We start from the raw sequence: 23255 nt of genomic DNA on the forward strand, positions 1-23255 counted from the left end.
CACCATGAACACACCATCCCCACTGTCAAACATGGTGGTGACAGCATCATGGTTTGGGCCTGCTTTTCTTCAGCAGGGACAGGGAAGATGGTTAAAATTGATGGGAAGATGGATGGAGCCAAATACAGGACCATTCTGGAAGAAAACCTGATGGAGTCTGCAAAAGACCTGAGACTGGGACGGAGATTTGTCTTCCAACAAGACAATGATCCAAAACATAAAGCAAAATCTACAATGGAATGGTTCACAAATAAACATATCCAGGTGTTAGAATGGCCAAGTCAAAGTCCAGACCTGAATCCAATCGAGAATCTGTGGAAAGAACTGAAAACTGCTGTTCACAAACGCTCTCCATCCAACCTCACTGAGCTCGAGCTGTTTTGCAAGGAGAAATTTCAGTCTCTCTATGTGCAAAACTGATAGAGACATACCCCAAGCGACTTACAGCTGTAATTGCAGCAAAAGGTGGCGCTACAAATTATTAACTTAAGGGGGCTGAATAATTTTGCACGCCCAATTTTTCAGTTTTTTATTTGTTAAAAAAGTTTGAAATATCCAATAAATTTCGTTCCACTTCATGATTGTGTCCCACTTGTTGATTCTTCACAGTTTTATATCTTTATGTTGGAAGCCTGAAATGTGGCAAAAGGTCACAAAGTTCAAGGGCGCCGAATACTTTCGCAAGGCACTGTATCTATTATATGGACTATATGTACAGGTATACCGTTTATATATGTGTGTGTGTGTGTATTCTCCCTAAATGCAAGTCTATCATACTACCTACCTGTAGACCTGTTTGTAAGGCTTGCCTCTATGTACTCTAACTTTTACACATTTGCTCCAACTGTATTCCTTTTGTACCCTTTTGAAAATAATAAAATAAACTAAACAGAACATCAGCTCTTCGAAATATAAATAAAACAGCGCTTGCCTGAAATATAAATGTAAAAGTGCACAAGTGCTACAATAAATAAATGAGGAATAAATACAATAATGTGTAAATAAACAGTTCAATATTCCCGGACTAAAGGGGCATCAGTGCTTCAAAAGTCCATAAAGGTGCATAAACGTGCCTAAAAATATATATAAGGTGCCGAAGTGCTTGAAAAATCATCAGCCGGTGCGGGGTGTTCAACTCCCCTCCTGTGTCCCCACTCACCGGAAATATTGAACCCCATGGCTGTTTCAGTCTGGGGTCAAAACAGCTTAAGTGAGTGGAGAGGAGCACTGATGCACCTTTAGTCGTGGAATATTGAAAGTTTTTTTTTTATTTTACACATTATTGTATTTATTCCTCATTTATTTATTGTAGCACTTGTGCACTTTTACATTTATATTTCAGGCAAGCACTGTTTTATTTATATTTATTTCTAAATTTTTCTTAGTGAACAGCAGCTGCCCATGAGCATTTCACTCGTTAGCACTTGATAATTGGCTGCACATAATTTTTTGTATGGGTCACTTCTATATATGCAAGCGCTGTTTTTACCAATACCTGTTCTGACATGTAGTTTTCACTGAAGGCAACATCTCCTTATGCATTTTGTTTTATCAAATGATATATTTTAGTTGCCCAAGCATGCAATTTATTTTCAAATTATGTGCAAATTTTATTGTGTGTACATGAAAATGTGAAAAAAAAAAAAAAACCTGTCTGGTTAACATGGTGGTCTACGTCTGAAAGCTGGCCATACACTTATCTGAATTTACAATCCCTTTAGATTTACCAGAAACATTTAGGTACATCTAAGGCCCCTTTCACACTTGTGCGACCTAAAAGTCACGCGATTTTACAGCGTTTTTGACTGGACTTGAAGCAATGCCTGTGTAATCTTGAGATCTATAGACCTCAAAATGCATCAAAGTAGGACCAAAGTAGTGCAGGGACTATTTTGAAGTCGCACAGATATGAAATGGTACTAATTGGAAATCATGGAGTAGGACTTGTCATGCGAGTTTGCAGTCCCAAGTCACAGGAACAGTCGCACACGTGTAGTATACTGAAGTAGACATGAAAAGGAAACATAGTGCCCCATATGGGGTATGAGAATACCCCAAAAGTCACTTTTTTTTTTTTTACAAGTTCGGTTTAGTAACAAAATTGTTTTAAAGTGTACCTGTAGTAAAAGCGTGCAAAATAAAACTCTACTATCAATGTAATAGAGTTGGTTTTAATTACAATATAAATGGTTTAGCAGCCAGATAGGAAATTCAATTTTTTTTTTTTTAACAAATTTCCATATACAAATACTGATGAATATCTTTGGTTCTGCTGTGTAATTAAGAATGGACTTTTGAAGCACACCTTAGATCGAACCTAAAGCTGGCCATACACTGTCAGTTTGAGTTGGTTCCTGATAAAGCAGCCAAAAGAGACTTGCTGTTCAGCAATTCAGACATCTACCACTGCCAGCTGTAAAAATACAATATCCTGGCATGAGCGATTTGACCTTCTGCCAAGACAGCAAAGATGGAGGAAATGTGTTAGATTATATTTTTTGTTTATTAGTGTACTGTGAACTATTCCCTAATTTTACAAAAAATAAATGCTCTATAATTTAAGCAGCTACAAAAGCTGTGTAATACTAACCCGTATACAGCTAGCCAGACCCTAAGACATTCCTATTGGAAGAACACTGCTGTCAAAGGGTTGGATCCGTTTAGGCTCCGTTCACATCTAGGCGTTTTGGGGCGTTTTTCTGCTCTAGGATCAGCTCTCAAAACGCCCAACAAGACAAATCATATTCATTTCAATGGCCCCTGTTCACATCTGAGCGTTTTGACGCTGTATACAAAACGCCCAACGCTCAAAAAAGTACATGAGCTTCTTTTTGGGCAGATTACAGGCGTTTTCCATTGATCTCTATTCAATCTAAAAACGCCTGCACAAAAATCGCGGTAAAAATCGCGGTAAAATCGCGGTAAAAAAACGCCGCAAAAATCGCGGTAAAAAACGCGCGAAAAACGCTACGCTCAGGTGTGAATGTAGCCTTACAGATGGGGCTACTGGGTGGCTGGCTCTACCTGAAAGTCACCCTATCACAGCAATGGCGTTTTGTTATGCCACTTGTGTTCAGATTTAGCTGGCAAGTAAGACAAAGTGTTTTGTACAGGCTTACGTGACAGGTTAGCAAGAGGATCTAAAACAGGTCAAAGTTGAACTTAAGGTGTGCTTTAAGATAGCATTCCAAAAGTCATTCTTTATAGAGAAAAGTTAGAAATTAAAAAAAAAAAGAATAATGAATTTATAAAACATCTATTCCAGGCGGAGGCATATTATTTCTCAGGAAAAGAATGAAGCTATATGCAGCTCTTAGGAGAATTAAAACTTTCTTGGCACGCAGAACACAAAGTTGGTCTTGTCTCTGAATAAAGCCGATTCCTGGGTTTGGATATATTCTGTGGTATATGTCCAGTGGTTATAATCCTTTGTTAAAGTACACATACTGAATTCTGTCTCCATATTCCTTATGGATAGAATGTCGAAGCTCTGGTTCCAGACTATTCACAGCCATAGAACTGAAAAAAGAACAAAAAAAAAAAAAAGGGTTAACAGGCACTAGGGTTAACAGACACTAAATATTGCCAGACATTAGGGGTCCGGATAAAATGCTAGTCGCATGGTTTTCATGCTTATTCAATGTATTTAATACTTTCATAACCAGTAACCCGAAACGAGCATTCAGAGCAGAAGTCTGATTTGCTGCATTTCTGTTCCAGGACTCAAATCACTTACAACAACTAGCATTTTCACTCTTTTGCTGCCAGTCCCATGTTTTAAAACATTTTTTTCAAAACAGGATATATTTTCTGAAAGCAGAGAAATAAAATATAGAATAAAACGTTGATAAAAGAAAAATAAATTCTGGCGCACAGAGCTTATATAGTCCAGCCAGCAATAAATGTCTAATATACCAATAATTAGGGTAAAGGACAATCCATGAATGTCTCTGATCCATGGTTGAGGGGATATATTAAAGGGAAGCATGGGACCACCTGTGGCTGCTATCCTCAGAGTTGTGACAGGGGAGGGAAGCATCAGCCAAGTGTAGTATCCAAGTTAAAAGTTTAATGACAATGAATTAAAAACACTCACAAGAGGTAAAATGTAAATATGCTCATCTGGTATAAAGTCAGTGGATGCGAGTTCCCCTTAAAGATGGCTGCATTGGTTCTGACTGCTGGAAGAGGAGATGGCTGGCTTGGAAGCCTAGAGGAGCCCAGGGAAGCCATGCTAACCAGCGTGGAACGTACGGTGGAAGTGACGTCACTGGAAGGATAGGAGGACCAGACAAGAGGAAGAACAAGGCTAAGCGCTTGGAACATCTAGCTCCTTTTACAGGCCTCTAGAAGGAGCTAGCTGCTCCAAGCGCGTAGCCTTGTTCTTCCTCTCATCCAGTCCTCCTATCCTTCCGGTGACGTTACTTCAGACTTGCGTTTCATGCTGGTTAGCATGGCTTTAGGAGGAACCCACATTCACAAACTTTATACCAGATGAGCATTTTTACATTTTACCTCTTGTGAGAGTTTTTTCCATTCACTGTCATTAACACTTTTAACTAGAATACTACACTTAGCTGGCGCTTTCTTCCCCTTTGTGCTCTTTCCTCTTAGAATAAAAAACATAGGCAGTTGCTTTGTTTTAGGTCACACAATATTTATTTATTAAAACTATATTTTCAGTAAAAAATACATTAAAATAATTTTAGTGCGCATAATCATAATACGCAATCTTTTGGTAAAGTAAAAAGGATTCATTGAGTAAATTCATACCAAATATAGTATGCCAAGCTTCAAAAACTATGCAGGTCCTTTAAACGGCTAAAGACAAAAGTACCCAAAGTTGTCCATAGGCGATGCTTTAAAAACCTTTACAGGTGTTGAATTTATAGTAAAAAGTGAATGATGGTGCTAGAAGTATTGCTCAGTTGTGGCACCAGACACATGCATTTGTGTTTGTATGTGTGAGGCTGGGGGGCTATTTACTAATTTTATTTAAAAAAATATTTTTATTGCCATCACATGGGAGCTGACAAGGCTGCTATGTGTTTTAGCATAGTGCAGATGACTGGTCATATTTAGGGAGATACCAGGGGTCTTTTAGACTCCCAGTGTCACTTTTGCACTGCTGAGCATATATCAGCATGTAGGAATGGTGGTGTGACATTAAAGTCCCCTGAATCACTTCTGCAATTAAGCTGGCAGCCTGGAGAAAAAAAAGAAGTAAAAGTAAAACAGCCAATGAAAGGGGAGCACAGGCACTTCTATTTCAACCAAATAAAAAGCAAAAAGTGTTACCATCGTTGTGGAAACAATGAACAGGCCACAGGAACCATGAACAGCAAGCTGTGGAAGGAGAAAACAGAATTATAGAGAAGGTCAAAACAAGTCCACACCAACGTAATGCTAGGTTCACACTTCCGTGAATTGGATGCGGGTTTCCCTGCAACCAAATCGCATGACAGGACACTGTGATCAGCTCTCAATGGAGACGGTTCACACAGCTCCGGGGCAACAACTGTCCACACTAAAAAAGGCATCTTTGGTACAATTTTTGGTCCAAATTCAGGCAAAAATGTGGACCTGATTCGCACCTAAAAATGGAGAACAGGGACGCACTGGACCCCTGCTGCAAGCCGGGGTCGCAGGTAGCGTGAACCTGGCCTCAAGGTGTGAAAATTAAAGCAGAACTCCAGGAATCCAGACACTTTGTAAAATGTGCTTGATTACAAGGGGTTAAATCTAACAAGGTGTATGCCACCTCTTGGGGTTATCTCTTTAATTTACTCAACATAATAAAAGGGAAATCCTCTCTTAAGTCTGGTACACACTATTCGTTTTTTTTTCATTCAACCCAGCGGGATGAAAAAAAAAAAAAAAAAAATTACAGCTGCGGTTGGAGCCATTGTACTAACAAATCCGACATTAGTACAGTGATCTCCTCCAATAAGCTGTAGTGTTCTGACAGGGGGACACCAGAACATTTAGATCCACGCACTCCGCAATTGGCTGAGAGCGCTAATCGGGAGCCGGTTGGCTGCTGGTTTTTCAGCATGCTTGTCCGACAGAAGCTGACCAAATGGCTGGCTTCTGTCCGACGGGGAGCAACACACATAGGCCAAATGTTCAATGGCATTCGGCCTGTGTGTACGGGGCTTTAGACAGTTGACACCACAACTATAACAACCATTCTGACCCAATATAACTAACACAAATGTTGCACCGCTCCAAGTGGAGTATGGGATCTCTTGCTGCGGTCACAAAATGTCGGGTGCCAGCCTAGGGTCCGCGACCAAAAGTATGCACATGACAGATAGATGTGGTGCCACTTTCAGCTTAAAATCTTCACTTCATTCAAATTTTAATGAAATCAAGGACATGACATACACACACATCTCATATAGATCTCAGAAAAAACATTTCACACATCTGTGCTTAGTCATTGCTGATTAGACCAGGGTTCTGCACTAGTTTATATCTAGAGAGCTACAGGTGAGGAACATCTCTCATGATAATCCTCATCCAAGCTCAGTAAATACATCTATGCATAAGTAGCATGTAATTATGAGATAGTAACAATTAAAAGAAAAAATCCAATAAACTCACAAAAACTGCTTATCAGAATTTTTTATGACAAAAATGTGTACATTACCCTGTACACAAAACACAGAAAGAAAAAAACCTACAAATACATTATATATATATATATATATATATATATATATATATATATATATATATATATATATATATTACACATACACACACAAAAACCAAAATAAAATGTTAATACCTTCTTATGTATAGAAGTAAAAATAAACAAATCAATTACTAATATGAATAAACAAAACCAAATCAAAAATTACTAACATAAACTGAACATGAAAAGTAAAAAAATCAATCAAATGCACGGAGCAACCACCTGGAGACTGCATGGGACAAGACAGAATATTATCATTACGCCCCTCCTAAAGCAGTCTCCACAGACGGAACGATCGTAACCAGTTGACCCTGGTCTAATCAGCAATGACTAAGCACAGATGTGTGAAACGCGTTTGCTGAGATCCAAATGAGGTGTGTTTATGTAGTGTCCTCAATTTTAACCACTTTACCACTAGAGCATTTTGCTGTCTTACGTCTGGGCCACTTTTTGCGATTCGGCGCTGTGCGACTTTAACTGACAATTGCGCGGTCATGCGACGCCGTACCCAAACGAAATTTACGTCCTTTTTTTCCCACAAACAGAGCTTTCTTTTGGTGGTATTTGATCACCTGTGCAATTTTTACTTTTTGGGCTATAAACAAAAAAATAGCGTTTATTTTGAAAAAATAACAATATTTTTAACATTTTTTTATATGAAATTCCCCCCAAATTTTTGGCCAATTTTTTTCTGCTACCCATGTTTGGTAAAAAAAAAAAAAAAATCGCAATAAGCGTATTTTGATTGGTTTGCGCAAAAGTTATTGCGTTTACTAAGGGAAAGATTTCTGTCATTTTTGGTGTTTTTTGTTAACGCGTAATGGCGGCGATCTGCGATTTTTTTTGCGGGACTGCGACATTGCGGCGGACAGATCGGACCCTTGACTGACATTTTTGACACTTTTTGGGGTACCAGTGACATTACTGCAGTAATCAGTGCTATATATATATGCACTGTTACTGTAAAAATGACACTGGCAGGGAAGGGGTTAATTTTATTGGAGAGGGAGGGGTTAATGTATGCCTGGTGCTTACTAACGTGTGGGGGGGGAGGTGACTGTGTGACATAGGGACAGATCCAGGGTTCAGCTATGCTGAACCCTGAAATCTGACCCTGCCTGTCACTTAGGAGATCCGCCCGCTCTGTTTACACAGGCGGGCGGATCTCCAAACTAGATTCCCCGACGATCGGGGAAGAGTGGCGGCGATCGCCGCCGCTCCTCCCCTGGCCCGACTCCCGCTGTAACTGAAATCAGCGGGAGCGAGCCTCCGGCGGCGCGCGCGCGCCGCCGAGAGAGGGGAATGTCTGGTGACGTAGACCTACGTCGCCAGACGATAACGAGCCACTGTGCTGCAGTAGCAGCACAGTGACCAGTGGTAAAGCGTTTAATGAAATTTGAATACAGTGAAGATTTTAAGATGGAAATGCCACCACCATCTATCTATCTGTCATGAGCATAACAACCGTCCTGACTGAAAGATCTCTCCAATGTTCCTGTTGTGATGACAACTCAAAATGTACGATTTGCCATCACTTTAAGTCCCTGTAAAGTGGTCATACAACAAAAAGAGAGGGTGAATCTCCTCAGCAGGGATAAGGGACACAGACAGCAAAAAAATCCCAATCTTTCGGCTTTAGATATAGATACACTTTAACCACGTAGCGCATTGTACTGTGGATGAGCGGCCACTGTAGGCAAAGCAACATACTGGTACATTGCTGCCTACTTCCGGGTTTAGGGCGTGTGCATGCATGATTGTACACAGCGGGAGTCTGCCAGCAAGTCCCTGGCCAATAATTCATGGCTGGGATGTGCTGATCAACTATGTACATTCACAGCCGAGAGGTCTGTGTTAACATTTAGAACTCTGTACACAGGGAATGATCTCGGTTTCTCTCATTCCTTAGAGATCAATTAGTAAAAGCAGCACACTTTACACACATTACACATATAGTTAGGCACGTATTTAACCCCTTAATCGTCCTAGATGTAAATTCCTTCCAAGCCAGTCTCATTAGTACAGGGACAGTGCATATTATTAGCACTAATCACTGTATTAGTGTCTCTGGTGATGTCAGTGGCAGTTAGTCATCCCCCCCCCCCAGCATCAGTGTCAGATTGCCTATCATAGTCCCATTATTAGTCATCAAATGCCGCCATTAGTAGTGTATAAAAATAAAAAAATTCCAGTATATATACCATATAACGTTCATGCAAACTAATCAATATACACCGATTGGGATTTTTGTTAACAAAAACATGTAGTAGAATACATTTTGATCAATATTTATTAGGAAATATTTTTTTATTGGATATGTTTAATAGCAAAAAGTAAAAAATATTGTTTTTGGGTTTTTTAAAAACATTTTTAGTATTTTTTTTGTTTATATTGCAAAAAAAGTAAAAAACCCAGTGGTGATCAAATGCCACCAAAAGAAAGATCTATTTGTGTGGAAAAAATTATATAAAATGGGATTTTTGTATTTAAAATCCATTTCTCTGAATTCATAGACGGACTCAGCGCTCCATAAATCATAACTACTGGGTTATATGGCCTCCTCCAGGAGTAGGACTAGGCCGAACAAAAAACACCTGGCTACACCCATGGGCCATCCTCAGCTTGATATATAACCCCCCCCCCCTCTCTGCTCTAGGTAATCTGTTTAGTAGCAAGCAGTATTAGAAATATCACAGAGGGGAGGGTTCTGTGTCTGTCAAACTCAGAGAAATGGAATTTACACTAAGTACAAAAATCCCATTTTCTCTTGGGTAATGATGCCAATGACGCCAAGGTAATAGCCACCAAGAATGTCACCTTCTGGGATAATGTAGACAAGGGAATCTCCCGAATATTCTCAAATGGAGGTTCCTGGAGAACCGAAAACACTAAATTGAAATCCCATGGCGGCAAAGGAGATCGTACAGGGGGAGCCACATGTCGAACCCCCTGAATGAAGGTACGAACTAAAGAGTGCGTGGCTAGGGGGTCACTGAAAGAAGATTGCCAAGGCAGACACCTGGCCCTTGATGGTACTCAAGGCCAACTTCTGAACAACCTTGAAGAAAGGTTAATATCCGGGACACAGAAAAGGATCGAGGATGAGCGCCAATCGACTCACACCAAGAAATTTACGCTTTCCACGTACGATGGTATATCTTGCTGGAAGATGACTTCCTCGCCTTCACCATAGTAGGGATCACTGATCCAGACAAATCTCTATCCCTCAGTACCTGGCTTTCAATAGCTAAGCCATTAAAACCAGCGACTGTAAAGCAGGATGGTAGATTAGCCCTTGGGACAACTGGTCCTCTCTGAGAGGAAGCCCCCAAGGGACGTTTACAGCCACCAGGATAACTGGAAGGTCCTCGCTCTTGATTTCTCACAGGAACTGCAGAAGAAGCCTGAGCCGAGGATGATACTGGCCTTACCGTGGCCTTGGACGCCTGCGGCGTCTGCAAGAGGAACCCGTGATCTCGCCACCTTCGGTATCCGTCCGTGGAGCCAAACATGCTAAAGGAGCTGCATGTAAGATTGTGCAAACAGAACTGCCTTGAAGGTGGATACCATCAGACTCAGAACCTGTATACAAATCGGGAGAGAAAACTGACAGCAGCCGGTGAATCACGGGCTGTGGCTCCTGAAATTTGTCTAGAGGAAGGACCACACTATTCAGAATCAATTCCCTGGACAGGGATAGGGGGGACCTTAAGTAGTTTGGACAGTACTTGAACCGTTGCAGGAATAAAATCCACACAAGGAGGCTCAGGACCTAAAATAAACCTGAAAAGAACAAAGTTTGCCCCCCTTTCTGGATACCCCCAAAATAAACATTTTGCAGATCTCTTTGACGCTCACAAAAGAACTCCACGGGGCCGGAAACCAGCGAAGATGTCCCTCCATCCCAATGATGGGTGAGGGCAAACCTTCATGCTGAATGGTCTTGTCTGTGGGTCTGGAGAAGCTAGCTCTAGCCTTACCAGACCAATATTGCTTGGAACCTCCCAGGGAAGATTTGAAAGATCTATTTCCCTTATTCTCAGTCCCAGAAGCGCAGAAGAATTTTGCTAAATCAACATAAGCAGCGGGGACCTGCTCACCCCCCAGGCCCTGGAGCAAAAGCTTGGCCTATTTAGTTACAGTCTGAGACAGGAAGGCTGAATCAAAGACGGGCCGCAATACCGAACCCCGCCATAGTAAACATGCTCCGTGCCACAGCCTCTGCTTTCCTGTCAGCCGGGTTCTTAAAGACGGGTATTCCTCTACTGGGATCATGGTTGCTTTATTCAACCTGAACACAGGAGGGTCCACCACTGGTGAACTAGTTCACTTTTTTAAAAGTGACTCCTTAAAAGGGTATCATACAGCAAAACGTTTGGGGACCACAAAGGGTAATTTTGGTTGTTCCCATTCCTTACAGGAAAACCTGTCAAAATAAGGCACATAAGGAAACACTTTTGGAGTATGAGGTGACTTATGTGTACCAAAATGACAGAGCCACGTCCGTGGCTACATCAGCCGTATCCTCCATTTCTAAAGTCTCACGCACTGCAGTGATAAGTGCGTCTACCAGCGCTTTCTCATTCGCTGCTGCGAGCATGGAGGAATCATCCTCACTATCGGATGAATCTGGGGGTTTGATATTAAGTCCCCCTCCCTAAGTGCCGCGTCCATGGCAGCATCAGGCTCAGAATCAGATGAGATAGATTGAGCAGTGGAAGGCGGGGGATGCTTCCTCCTGGGCCTTTGCCCACATGCCACTTTCACCCAGGAGACTAAGGACTGCAGGACCGCTGTAAGTGCAACCATAGGAAGCTGGGGTTCTGAGGGACCTGACACCTCCATGAGGGGGTCAGTGGGGGAGATGTGTCCCTGAGGCTCCATAAAGGAAAGGAAGACCTTGCAGTACAAAAACGATCTTTTGCACCACTAAAGGATCCCCTCAAGGCTCGGGGTACCTATCAGCAGAGCAAGAGATAACAGGGACCCCCAGGGACCCACCATACCGACCGGAGGTGCGCCGAGAATTTGAATCCAGCATCATCATAGGATGCCGTCCCTGTTCTAAAGACCCCGGGCACAGGAAGAGGAAACTGAGGAGGAAGAGGAGGAGGAAGAGGAGGAGCTTCGGCATCCCCACGAGGCTTCAATCATCTCCAGTGTCTCCCGTACTAAGGGAAAATGGCCCCTGTGGCATCATCGGGCTACACAAACATGGCCGCCAACCACGCGCTCGCTGGCTGGGTTGGGGGGGCACTGGATCTAGATTATCCATCCCATCACCCAGCCCGGCAGTTGATTGTAGATCTCCCGAGAAAAAAGATGTAATGAAGGAGAAAAAATTGCTAGGATCAGAGATCCCAGCTGGGAGCATAGGTCCTCACTCCTGACTAGACAGATTAAAACTGATAACCTAGAGCAGAGGGGGATTATATACCAGCTGAGGATGACCCATGTCTTTTCTTCTGCCTAGTCCTACTCCTGGAGGAGGCAATATAACCCAGTAGTTATGATTTATGGAGCGCTGTGTCCGTCGATGAACGAAAGAGAAATTTAGTTTGGATACCGCATTGCATGACTGCGCAATTGCCAGTTAAAGTGACGCAGTGTCAATTAGCAAAAAATGGCCTGGTCATGAAGGGGGTAAAGTCTTCTGAAGTGGTTAAAATGCATTTGTGTTCCTTATAAAAGGCAATATGATGCAAATAAGGTAGGCTCTGCCATAGTTTTTTTTTTTTTTGTTACCAAGTTGATTGTATTTTGGAAGGGTGATATTAGACTCCCTATCAGTAATGTCATACCCTATTATATCATAATTACACCATTGCGCTTTTTATTTGGTTTTTACAGTGTTCTTACATTGTGAAATGTCCGATGTAATTGCAGTGACGTTCTGAGATGCCACACCAAACTATTTCACAACAGAACAATTCTCTGCTGGAGTCCTCTAAAGTTCTATGAATCCTGGGCCGTAGTTTGGAGATCCCTGATTTAGGGAATAAATCTGTGTTCCTACTTCTATGTAAAAAGTAACGGTGTTATGGTAGTAGGACTATAAGAAACAACATTTTTTTTGTCAAGAGCTTGGGTAGCATGGTAGCACTGGAATGATGTGCTGACATCCCTGCAAGGCTAGCATATGAGTGGTGTACGTTCAGCCTGTGTTTGAATAGGTTTCCTCTGGGTGCTCCATTTTCATCCCACATCTAAAACATATCAATAGTTTAATTTGTGTCTGAGTATTCAGCAAACATGCACACCCCCTAATCCTACAATACAGAAGGGGGATAGGGGGATCTGGCAAGCTATATTTAAATACTGCATATTATAAAAGTATTAGAACACATCTTTGGTGGTTATAGTGGTGTGTCGGGATAATGGTCTGCTAGGCCGTTGTGGAAACACTTTGTTTTGTGGGACTCTGGGACATGTTTAGTTTAAAATTGACATATACTAAAGGACAAACTTTTTTAATTAAAAGTATTAAAAATGTTATACTTACCTGCTCTGTGTAATGGTATTGCACAGAGCGCCCCCAGAACCTGCTTTTCCGGGGTCCCCCACTGGTGCACTCAACTCCTCCTCTTCTCTGTGTACCACCATAAGGTGGTACACTGGCAGGCTGGAATCTGAGCTAAGCTGTGTGCGGAAATAAATGCTAAAGGCAAAACCTTTTTTTTTTAGTTTTGGATAGAGTAGAGAGGGATTAGAACACCAGTTTTTGATTGCTAGCTCAGCAACCTTTGGAGAGATTCACCTGCTCTATTTGTCCTGTTACCATTATCATCGAAAGTAAAAGAAAATTTTGTATTGTTTCCAGAAAAGTGAGGAAGTCTTCCAATGGGGATACTATTTCTAGTGACCCCTAATTTGCAGGGATTTCCCCTCACTTGCTATTTTGGATATGAGACAGGAAGTTAAGGTAAATCTCCCCAATGGGACGCAGATAGCAAAAAAACCTGTCTCTACCAAAATGAAAAAATTAAATAAAATAAAATTGCACACAGTTCTACTTTAACGGTTTGCCGCCTGTATAACTTACATATACGGCAGCAAGGCGGCTCGGCTGTGCCAGATCATGTATCTCTGGGTAGTGGGCGCATGTGCCGCTGGTTACCCAGCCACGCTATGATTAAACACCGCAGATGTCGATCGCCAGGTGTCGGCCACTGGATCGCACCCAGCGATTGTCATGAATTCAAACACGACAGAGCCCTGCCTGTGTTAACCAAGCAGAGCCTTGTCCTGTCAGTGAGGAAGTAATAGCTTTCCTTTCCTGCAAAGCAGGGAACAAAATCCATTACTTCCCCTAGTAAAAGCACAACATAAAGTACACAAACACTGACCAGGCACACAGTTAACCTGACACAGTTGCCTGTGTCATTAGTACAGTGACAATGCATATTTTTAGCACTGATCACTTTAATAGTGTCACTGACTCCCGCAAAGGCTCAAAAATGTCAGTTAGTGTCCGATTGTCCGCCACAATATCGCAGACCTGCTATAAGTCACTGATCGCCACATTAGTAAAAAAAAAAAAAAAAAATGCATTATATATCCTATAGTTTTATATATCGCTATAACTTTTGCGCAAATCAATAATATATGCTTAATGGGATTTTTTTTCTACCAAAAACATGTAGCAGAATACAGTGGATATAAAAAGTCTACACACCCCTGTTAAAATGTCAGGTTTCTGTAATACAAAAAAATGAGACAACGATAAATCATTTCAGAACTTTTTCCACCTTTAATGTGTCCCATAAACTGTACAACTCAGTTGAACAACAAACTAAAATATTTTAAGTGGGAGGGAAGTAGAAATAAAAAACTAAAATAATATGGTTGCATAAGTGTGCACACCCTTAAACGTAATACTTTGTTGAAGCACCTTTTGATTGTATTACAGCACTCAGTCTTTTTTGGGTATGAGTCTATCAGCATGGCACATCTTGACTTGGCAATATTTGCCCGCTCTTCTTTGCAAAAAAAAAAAACTCTAAATCTGTCAGATTGCGAGAGCATCTCCTGTGCACCGCCCTCTTCAGATCACCCCACAGATTTTCAATTAGATTCAGGTCTGGGCTTGAATCTTCTTCTGGTGAAGGCCATTCCTTTGTTAATTTGGATGTATTCTTTGGGTCGTTGACATGCTAAAAGATGAAGTTCCTCTTCATGTTCAGCTTTCTAGCAGAAGCCTGAAGGTTTTGTGCCAATATTGACTGGTATTTGGAACTGTTCATAATTCCCTCTACCTTGCCCCTGTTCCAGCTGAAGAAAAACAGCTCCAAAGCATGATGCTGCCACCACCATGCTTCACTGTGGGTATGGTATTCTTTTGGTGATGTGCAGTGTTTTTGCGCCAAACATATCTTTTGGAATTATGACCAAAAAGTTCAACCTTGGTTTCATCAGACCATAACACATTTTCCCACATGCTTTTGGGAGATTTCAGATGTGTTTTTGCAAAATTTAGCCAAGCTTGGATTTTTTTCTTCATAAGAAAAAGTCACTGTCTTACCACTTACCCCATAGCACAGACATATGAAGAATACAGGACATTGTTGTCACATGTACCACACAGCTAGTACTTGCCAGATATTCCTGCAGCTCCTTTAATGTTGCTGTAGGCCTCTTAGCAGCCTCCCTGATCAGTTTTCTTCTGGTCTTTTCATCAATTTTGGAGGGATGTCCAGTTCTTGGTAATGTCACTGTTGTGCCAGATTTTCTTCACTTGAGGACTGTCTTCATTGTGTTCCATGGTATATCTAATGTCTTGTAAATTCTTATGTACCCTTCTCCTGACTGATAGCTTTTAACAATGAGATCCCTCTGATGCTTTGGAAGCTCTCTATGGACCATGGCTTTTGCTGTAGGATGCGACTAAGAAAATGTCAGGAAAGACCTACTAGAACAGCTGAACTTTATTTGGGGTTAATCAGAGGCACTTTAAATGATGGCAGGCGCGTACTGACTCCTATTTAACATGAGTTTAAATAGGATTGCATAATTCTGAATACAGCTACATCCCCGGTTAGCACACTTCTGCATCCACATTATTTTATTTTTTTATTTTTACTCCCCCCTTCCTCCAAAAGATTTTAGATTGAATTTCTATTGAGTTGTACAGTTTATAGGTCACAATAAAGGCTGGAAAGTTCTGAAATGATTTATCTTTGTCTCATTTTTCTTACATCACAAAAACCTGACATTTTACCAGGGGTGTGTAGACTTTTTATATCCATTGTACATATTGCCCTAAATTTATTAAGAAATTCGATTTTTTACATTTTTATTGGATAGGATTTATAGCAGAAAGTAAAAAATATTTTCCTTTTTTGTTTTTCAAAATTGTCGGTAATTGTTTTGTTTATAGCGCAAAAAACAAAAAATGCAGTGGTAATCGAATAGCACCAAAATAAACCTCTATTTATGGGGAAAAAAAGTGACACACATTTTGTTTGGGTACAGCATTGCATGATGGCGCAACTGTCAGTTAAAGTAATGCAGTGCTGCATGACAAAAAATGGCCTGGGTGTGAATGGGGGGTAAATCTTCTGGAGGTCAAGTGGTTAGGGTAAAAAATGACTTGTCTTTACAATCACTTTACAAATTATATCTGAGCTATTTGAAGTACCCTGCTCTAATAAACAAGTAAAATGTAACAGAAGGTGTAAAAATCATACTTTTTTTTTTTTTAGAAAACAGTACTCTGTTTTCTAAAGTGCCTACTAACAATGTATTGGTATTGGACAGATGGTCTCTGTTAATAAAAATGATCACTGTTCAGGCAAAAGCACTGAATGGCCAACTTTGCTTTAAAGACATTATAAGCCTTACACTCGATTCACACTAGAGTGACTTGTCAGCCTGACAAGTCGCGGTCCCTCGCGGTCCATTGACTGCTACAGGACCCGTTCTAATAGGAGCAACACAAGGCTCCTGTACTACTTCGGGGCGACCTCGGAGCGACTTGCATAGACTTCCATTATGTGAAGTTCGTGCAAGTCACGCCGAAGTCGCGGTGCGCGGGACTTCACAGGTCGCCCCCGAAGTAGTACAGAGACGTGCCGTGCCGCCCCAGTGTGAACCGACTCTTAGGGTTACTACCTGCCCCTTATGTTTTTCACCCTCATAAGATAGTCTCATATACAACAGTTTCATGGTGTCATTTGTTGCCCTGTGCAGGCTATAGCAGAAATCTTCACATTCCGGTGTCAGAAATGTCTGTTTGTGTTTAAATATGAAGCATGCCGCATAGAACTGTGCAGGTAGTGCATGGCTTCTGTCTTTAGTTTGACAACTGACAGAAATCACATATCCCACAATTCCTGGGTCGGTCAGTCTAATGTTCTTAAAGTGAAAACTGCATATTAAATCAGCTGGGACAAAAATAAAAAGGCAGAGAAATGAAGGAAAGATGTGTTTGCTTCACATTAGAATTCCAATATTTGTGATGCAACACAAAAATGGCAAGGCATTGACTGAAAGCTGCATGGCCCAGTACAAGAGGCTGCCTGTGGCTTTACCAAATAGGGACAAGCTAGACGAATGAATACATGGACATAGGGGAATTCATCAGCTCTAACACTACAAACTGCAGCCACAAATGAGAGCCCACCATTACAAGGTAAGGCAAACAAAAGACACAAGGGATATAACTACACCAATACCTGGTTAAAACAAATACATTTGAAAGTGTACAACGCTTTTAAGATCAGTAACCAGAAACTACAAGATTAATGTCACAGCACTGGTCCATAACTGGCTATCAAAGAAGGCTTGCAGTTTGTTTTCTCAAAGAAACCGTATCATTTTCTTATTTTGTGCGGCAAGACTGTTAAAACAGCTCAGTTCCAAATTTCTGGGTATAGGACCACTTTAATAAATTTAAAAAAATCTATTTGAATTATAATTTTATATAATGTAATAGTAAATAAAGACATTTTAATTTAAAATGGAATCTAAATCACATATAAATGTATACTTACAATCCACCAGCCAATGTAACTTGCAAGGGAGCATGAAGAAAATGGATTTTCTGTAGAAATATTACATAAAAAGGAAAATGTGTACATTTTATTCATGTTCATCATATCTTCCTCTATCAATCTATGATCTATCTATCCATGCACATACTAGGTAGAGATACCTGACAGTGGTGGGGCAAATTGAATTGCTCTAGTTTCCATCAGCGCCTATGAGTCTAGTAAGTTACAGCAAATGTGGCGCTGTGTCCAAAAGTAATTTCAGATTACCCTATGCATTTACGCACTGAAACCTCATAGGTTACTATGGGTAAGAGTTCCCCTTATAAATTGTTAGCCACAAAACTAACTAAGCTACTGCATGCAAGTCTGTGATGTTCTGGTCTTAAGAATACTCATGATAAAATCTAGTTTTTATATCTTCATTGTATTTAGCAGTCTTAGAGGTGCTGCAGATCAGTCCATTTTCTTTCCTATTTTATATATAGAGATCAGTTTTTTTTCCCAGTGATCACTAATAGAAAACTAAAGCAAACGAAGAGCCTCTGGCCATGACTATGACTCAGATTATTGCTTTTATCTAAAATATGAAACCTAATTACCTGCTATGAGCAGGAGATCCCCTTTAGCTAGTTTTCTTGAATCAGCTTCATAATAATCAGTGAGGCTTGTTATTGAAAGTGGATACAAAGATGAGCAATTGCCTCCAGCTACTAATCATATCTGACCTTCCAGGTGAAGGAAGAGGTCCAGCTGCTATTGGTAACTACTTGTGGTTATGACAATCAGCAGTGAACCTTTTTTAAGGTTTTATGCATACATGGAACCATATTATTCAATGTTTGTTTTTTCCAGCACACATTACTGAGTGAAATCTAAAAGTGCTTACAGACATAAAATGACCTTTGTCCAGCCAGTTTTCAGTCTGACTGGGAGACAATCATATGTCTTTGGAAGTGCCGTTCTCTACAGGTATACTCTGACCAAGACCAATACATCAAAAATTGTATTTTTGAGTTACCGCAAAATCCATTTCTCTGATGTTCATTGACAGACACAGCTTCTGGTATTCTTAACCATTGGGTTATAACCCTACAGGATTAGGAAACTAGGCAGGAAAAAAAAATTCTGGCTACACCCATGGGCAGTCCCAAGGGGTATACTCTATCTGCTATAGCCACTCAGTCTGGTTACAAGCAGTGTCAGGAGAATTATACCTCCACAGAGGCGTGGGTGCTGTGTCCGTCAATGAACATCAGCGAAATGGATTTTACGATAAGTCAAAAAATCCCATTTTCTCTTTCGTTCATTGACGGACACAGCTTCTGGTATTCTTAACCATTGAGACGCCCCACAGCAGTGTTAAACATAAGGGGTGAGAAACAGCAAAAAATTCCCAAGGCTAAACATTAACCAACCAGGCAACAGGGGCTCAACTGGAGCCCACCTGAAAAAAACAATATACCCTCAAAGAGGATCAGGTCCTCCTAAACAGCAGCCTGCAAAACCTTGCGGCCAAGGGAAGCATCTGCAGATGCCAACACATCTACACTCCGCCTTGCAAACCTGCGTCACTGATGCCTGATGACGGAAGGCCCAGGAGGCACTAAGTGCACCTTGACAGGGAAAGGAGGAACCTGACCCCTGATGGAATTGGCCTGAACCACCGTCTCTCTGAGCCATCTAAAAATGGTCGATGTGGAAGCAGACATCTTTTACGAGGCCATCCGTGAGCACAAAGAGTCAGATTTCCTGAAAGACTCCGTAGCTGCCAGGTACACCCTAATTGCCCAGGACCACATCCAAGGCATGCAAGGCAATTTCCTTCGGATGTTAAGGCCTAGGACATAGGGAAGGCAACACCATGTCTATATTCAAATCAAAATCAGAGACCACGTTAGGAAGGAATGATGTACAGGAGCGAAGCCCCACCTTATGCCTGTCAATCACCAGATAAGGTGAATGACAGGATAACACCTCCAGGTCCTACACCCCGCGCACAGAGGTGAAAGCCACCAAAAAAGTCACTGTCTGGGACAGCGTAAGCAGGGGAAACTCCCAAAGGTTCTCCAAAGAAGACTTCCGGAGAACCAAAAGTACAAAATTGAGGTCTCAAGGTGGCAAAGGGGACCACACCGGGGGGACCAAGTGCCAAACACCCTGAAACAGGTACGCAGCAGAGATGTAGCCAAGGGTTGTTGGAAGAAAATGCCAAGGTCGACACCAGGCCCTTGATAGTACTCAAGGCCAACTTCTGTTCAACCCCCGGTTGAAGGAAGGTCAAGATCCGAGCAACCGAAAAAGAGCGAGGAGGAACCCCAAGGGATTCACACCATGCAATGTACATCTTCCATGTGTGATGGTAGATCTTCCAAAAAGTAGATTTCCTAGCTTTTAACAGTGTAGGAATCACTGATTCAGACAATCCTTCTGCACCTGGCTTTCAACAGCCAAGCTGTCAAAGCCAGCGGCTGTAAAGCAGGCTGGAAGATTGGCCCTTGGGACAGCAGATCCTCCCTGAGAGGACGCCTCAAAGGAAATGTCGGCAACCAGTTGCACCAGGTCGGCGTACCAGGCCCAGTACTGCCTCAAGCCGGTCGAAGTCTTGGCAGAGGCTCGAGAGGAGGGAAGGTGTAAATTAGACGATACTGTGGCATCGGCCAGAGGATCCTGTGCCCGAGCCAAGAACCTATGTACCTTACTGTTGAGCCGAGACATCAACAGATCCACCTCAGGGATGCCCCACCGGAGACAAAACTGAGAAAACTCCCGGATGAAGAGACCATTCCCCCTGGTCTAACACCTGCCGACTGAGGTAATCCTCCTGCCAGAAAGTGAATGGCACGAAGGGCTAGAACTAAAAATTCTGAACACCTGAGAATGCGGCTACCTCCAGAGCCGCCAGGACACTTCTTGTGTCCCCTTGGATATTGACATAAGCCACGCCGTGGCATTCTCTGATTGAATGCGCACTGGACAGCCTTGTAGATGATCCATCCAATGTGCCAGGCAAAGCCTGATCGCACGTAACTCACGACATTGAGCGGTAGTCTGGATTCTTTCAGGGTCCAGTCCCCCTGAGCAGAACTTCTGCAGAGGACGCCTCCCCGCCTGGACAGGCTAGCATCTGTGGTGACCACTGTCCAAATACAAGGGTAGGAAGGAGTTTTCCCTGCCAGATCGCCGGAAAAACAAAGCCATCAAATCAGGGACTCTCTCGTACCCCGGCTCAGCTGGATTTGGTTGTGCAGAGACTGCGGAATCTCAACCCATGTGATAAGAATCTCCCATTGCAGGGACCCCGCATGGGGCTGCACAAACAAGACTGCCTCAAAGGATGACATCATCAGGCCCAGTACCCGCATACAAGTCTGGAAGGACGACCACCTGCTGGTCAGCAGGAGATGAACTGCAACCTGCAGTGTCTGAAGTTTGTCGGGAGGAAGAAATACTCTGGTTAAGGCCGAGGGCAGAGTCAGCCCCAGATAGTCTAATTTCGTAGAAGGAACCAAGGCTGACTTCTGAAGATTCAGAATCCAGACGAACTCCTTCAGAGTTCGTATGGAGATCTCTAGGTTTTCTGCCAGCGCAGCAGAAGAGCCTGCTCACAGAAGGAGATCAAATAAATAGCCCAGTATCACTATCCCCCGCTGGCGTAACAATGCCAGTACTGGGGCCAACACTGTAGTGAAGACCCGGGGAGTGGAGGCGAGACTAAATGGTAACGCCCCAAACTAATAATGTTCCTCTCCCCCTGCAAAGCAGGGGAAGCGTTGGTGACCGACACATATTGGAATGTGAAGGTAGGCATCCTTGATGTCTATGGAGGCAAGAAAATCACAGATGCAAAAATCTCCGATGCAGGGAAACCACAACTGTGCGAATGGACTCCATCCTGAACTTCTGCACACGCAGAAAGCAGTTCAGCGCTTTGAGGTCCAGGATTGGACGCACCTTGCCCTCCTTCCTGGGAACTGTAAACAGGTTGACTAAAAACCCCTTAAAAACGTTCCACAATTGGAACTGGGACAATCACCCCCTGAAGCAAAAGATCTTGCACCGCCCCAAAGAGGGCCTGTAAGTGGACTGGGGGCAGTCGCATGTTGGAAGGAAAGAACCTTTCTGGAGGGCGAGCAAGAAACTCAATCTTCCAAATCCACAGCGCGATTCAGGATCTGATGAGTCAGGGGAAGGCTTGGGGCGCTTTTTGCTAGCCCGTCGCCCCAAAACCACCTCCACCTGGGACACAAAGGACTCTAGGACCACCTTCTGTGCATGGATGGATGGTCAGAACCCAGAGGGCCCTGCAGCCTCAGAGAGGGAATGAGGTGGGGAGATGTGCTCCAAAGAGTCCATTAGCCACCAGGGGGACATATGGAATAGGTGTAAAAACACTGCTAAAGGGACACCCCACCGCGCGCTGGTAGCACCACCTGGTCGCCAGCTACAAGCACCAATCGAACTTCAGCAGAGAGGAAGAGGACCCCACCATATTCATCACCCACAGGACCAGGCACTGCTAGTCACCAGGAGAGTCTGCACTGCACGTATGCGATCAGGAAGTGAAAAATATCCGGGAGTCAGCACTAGGGGATGAGGAGGGGCTTCCACTGCCGAAAACGCTGCCCTCGGGCCCCACTGTCATGGCCGACGCTGTTTTTAATGGCAAACAACCGCAAAATGGTCGCCATGCATTGTAGCTCAAGAAAATGATGGCACCATAAGGCTCTCGAGGACCCAGGAGGTATCCCTAGCCACAGGACAGGCACAAGGCAGGATGGAGGGACCCTAGCAGGAGCCCCCACCAGGTACAACCCCCCCTACACACAGCCGATCATCCGGTCGCCGACAGCGCACTCCCCGCCCCCATGGTGCCCCGGCCCACACCCCAGGGGTGTCCAGACCACCCATACAGACCCTGCAATAGTGAGGGGGGGGGGGAAGGTGAGGGGGGTGCCAGGAAGGAGGAGAACCCGAGGGTCCGACCTTCCCTTGGAGGGGCCTGCGCCCACCCCAAAACCCTCCAGGGGAAGAGGGGGGGACAGCTAGTCACCATACCAGGAACCAGGCGGGCACCGCTCCAGACAGATCCTCCTCTCCATCGAAATGGGGGGGGCTGTCGAGGCCAGGTCGTATGCAACCTCGCGAGACGATTAACTCGCAGGGCCAGCCCCTGTCCAGTGGGGCTATGTCGCGGCCGAACTAGCGCAGAGCTGAGGCCTGCGCGCACTTGCTGGCCAGACTGGGGTGACCACTGGATCTAGATTATCCAGACCATTGCTCAGTCCGGCTGTTGATTGTAGATCCCACAGAAAAAATCCAGGAGGAAATAATTTTCCATCGAAAAAAAACACATTTTGCCAGGACCAAAGATCCCAACAAGGGACTAGGTCCTCACTCCTGACTAGGCAGAAAAAACTGAGTGGCTATAGCAGAGAGAGGGATTATACCCCTTGGGACTGCCCATGGGTGTAGCCAGAATTTTTTTTTTCTGCCTAGTGTCCTACTCTTGTAGGGGGCAGTATAACCCAATGGTTAAGAATACCAGAAGCTGTGTCTGGCAATGA

The 23255-nt window shown here is 43.2% G+C and overlaps 1 protein-coding gene across 2 annotated transcripts in view; it reads right to left on the reverse strand.

Annotated features, from left to right (window-relative positions):
* Positions 1 to 3228: 3228 nt before the first annotated feature.
* SFXN2 (sideroflexin 2) overlaps positions 3229 to 23255 on the reverse strand; it is a 112983-nt gene continuing 92956 nt past the window's right edge. For both annotated transcript variants that reach the window (XM_082269301.1, XM_082269302.1), the window contains 3 exons: positions 17692 to 17741; positions 5299 to 5346; positions 3229 to 3519 (listed from right to left, as the gene is read on the reverse strand). In XM_082269301.1, the coding sequence (XP_082125427.1) occupies positions 3420 to 3519; positions 5299 to 5346; positions 17692 to 17741 (198 nt within the window). In that variant the 3' untranslated portion in view covers positions 3229 to 3419. The remainder of the gene's footprint in view (positions 3520 to 5298; positions 5347 to 17691; positions 17742 to 23255) is intronic.

The sequence above is a fragment of the Pelophylax lessonae genome, assembly GCF_965119305.1.
Source record: "Pelophylax lessonae genome assembly, chromosome: 9".
NCBI lineage: Eukaryota > Metazoa > Chordata > Amphibia > Anura > Ranidae > Pelophylax > Pelophylax lessonae.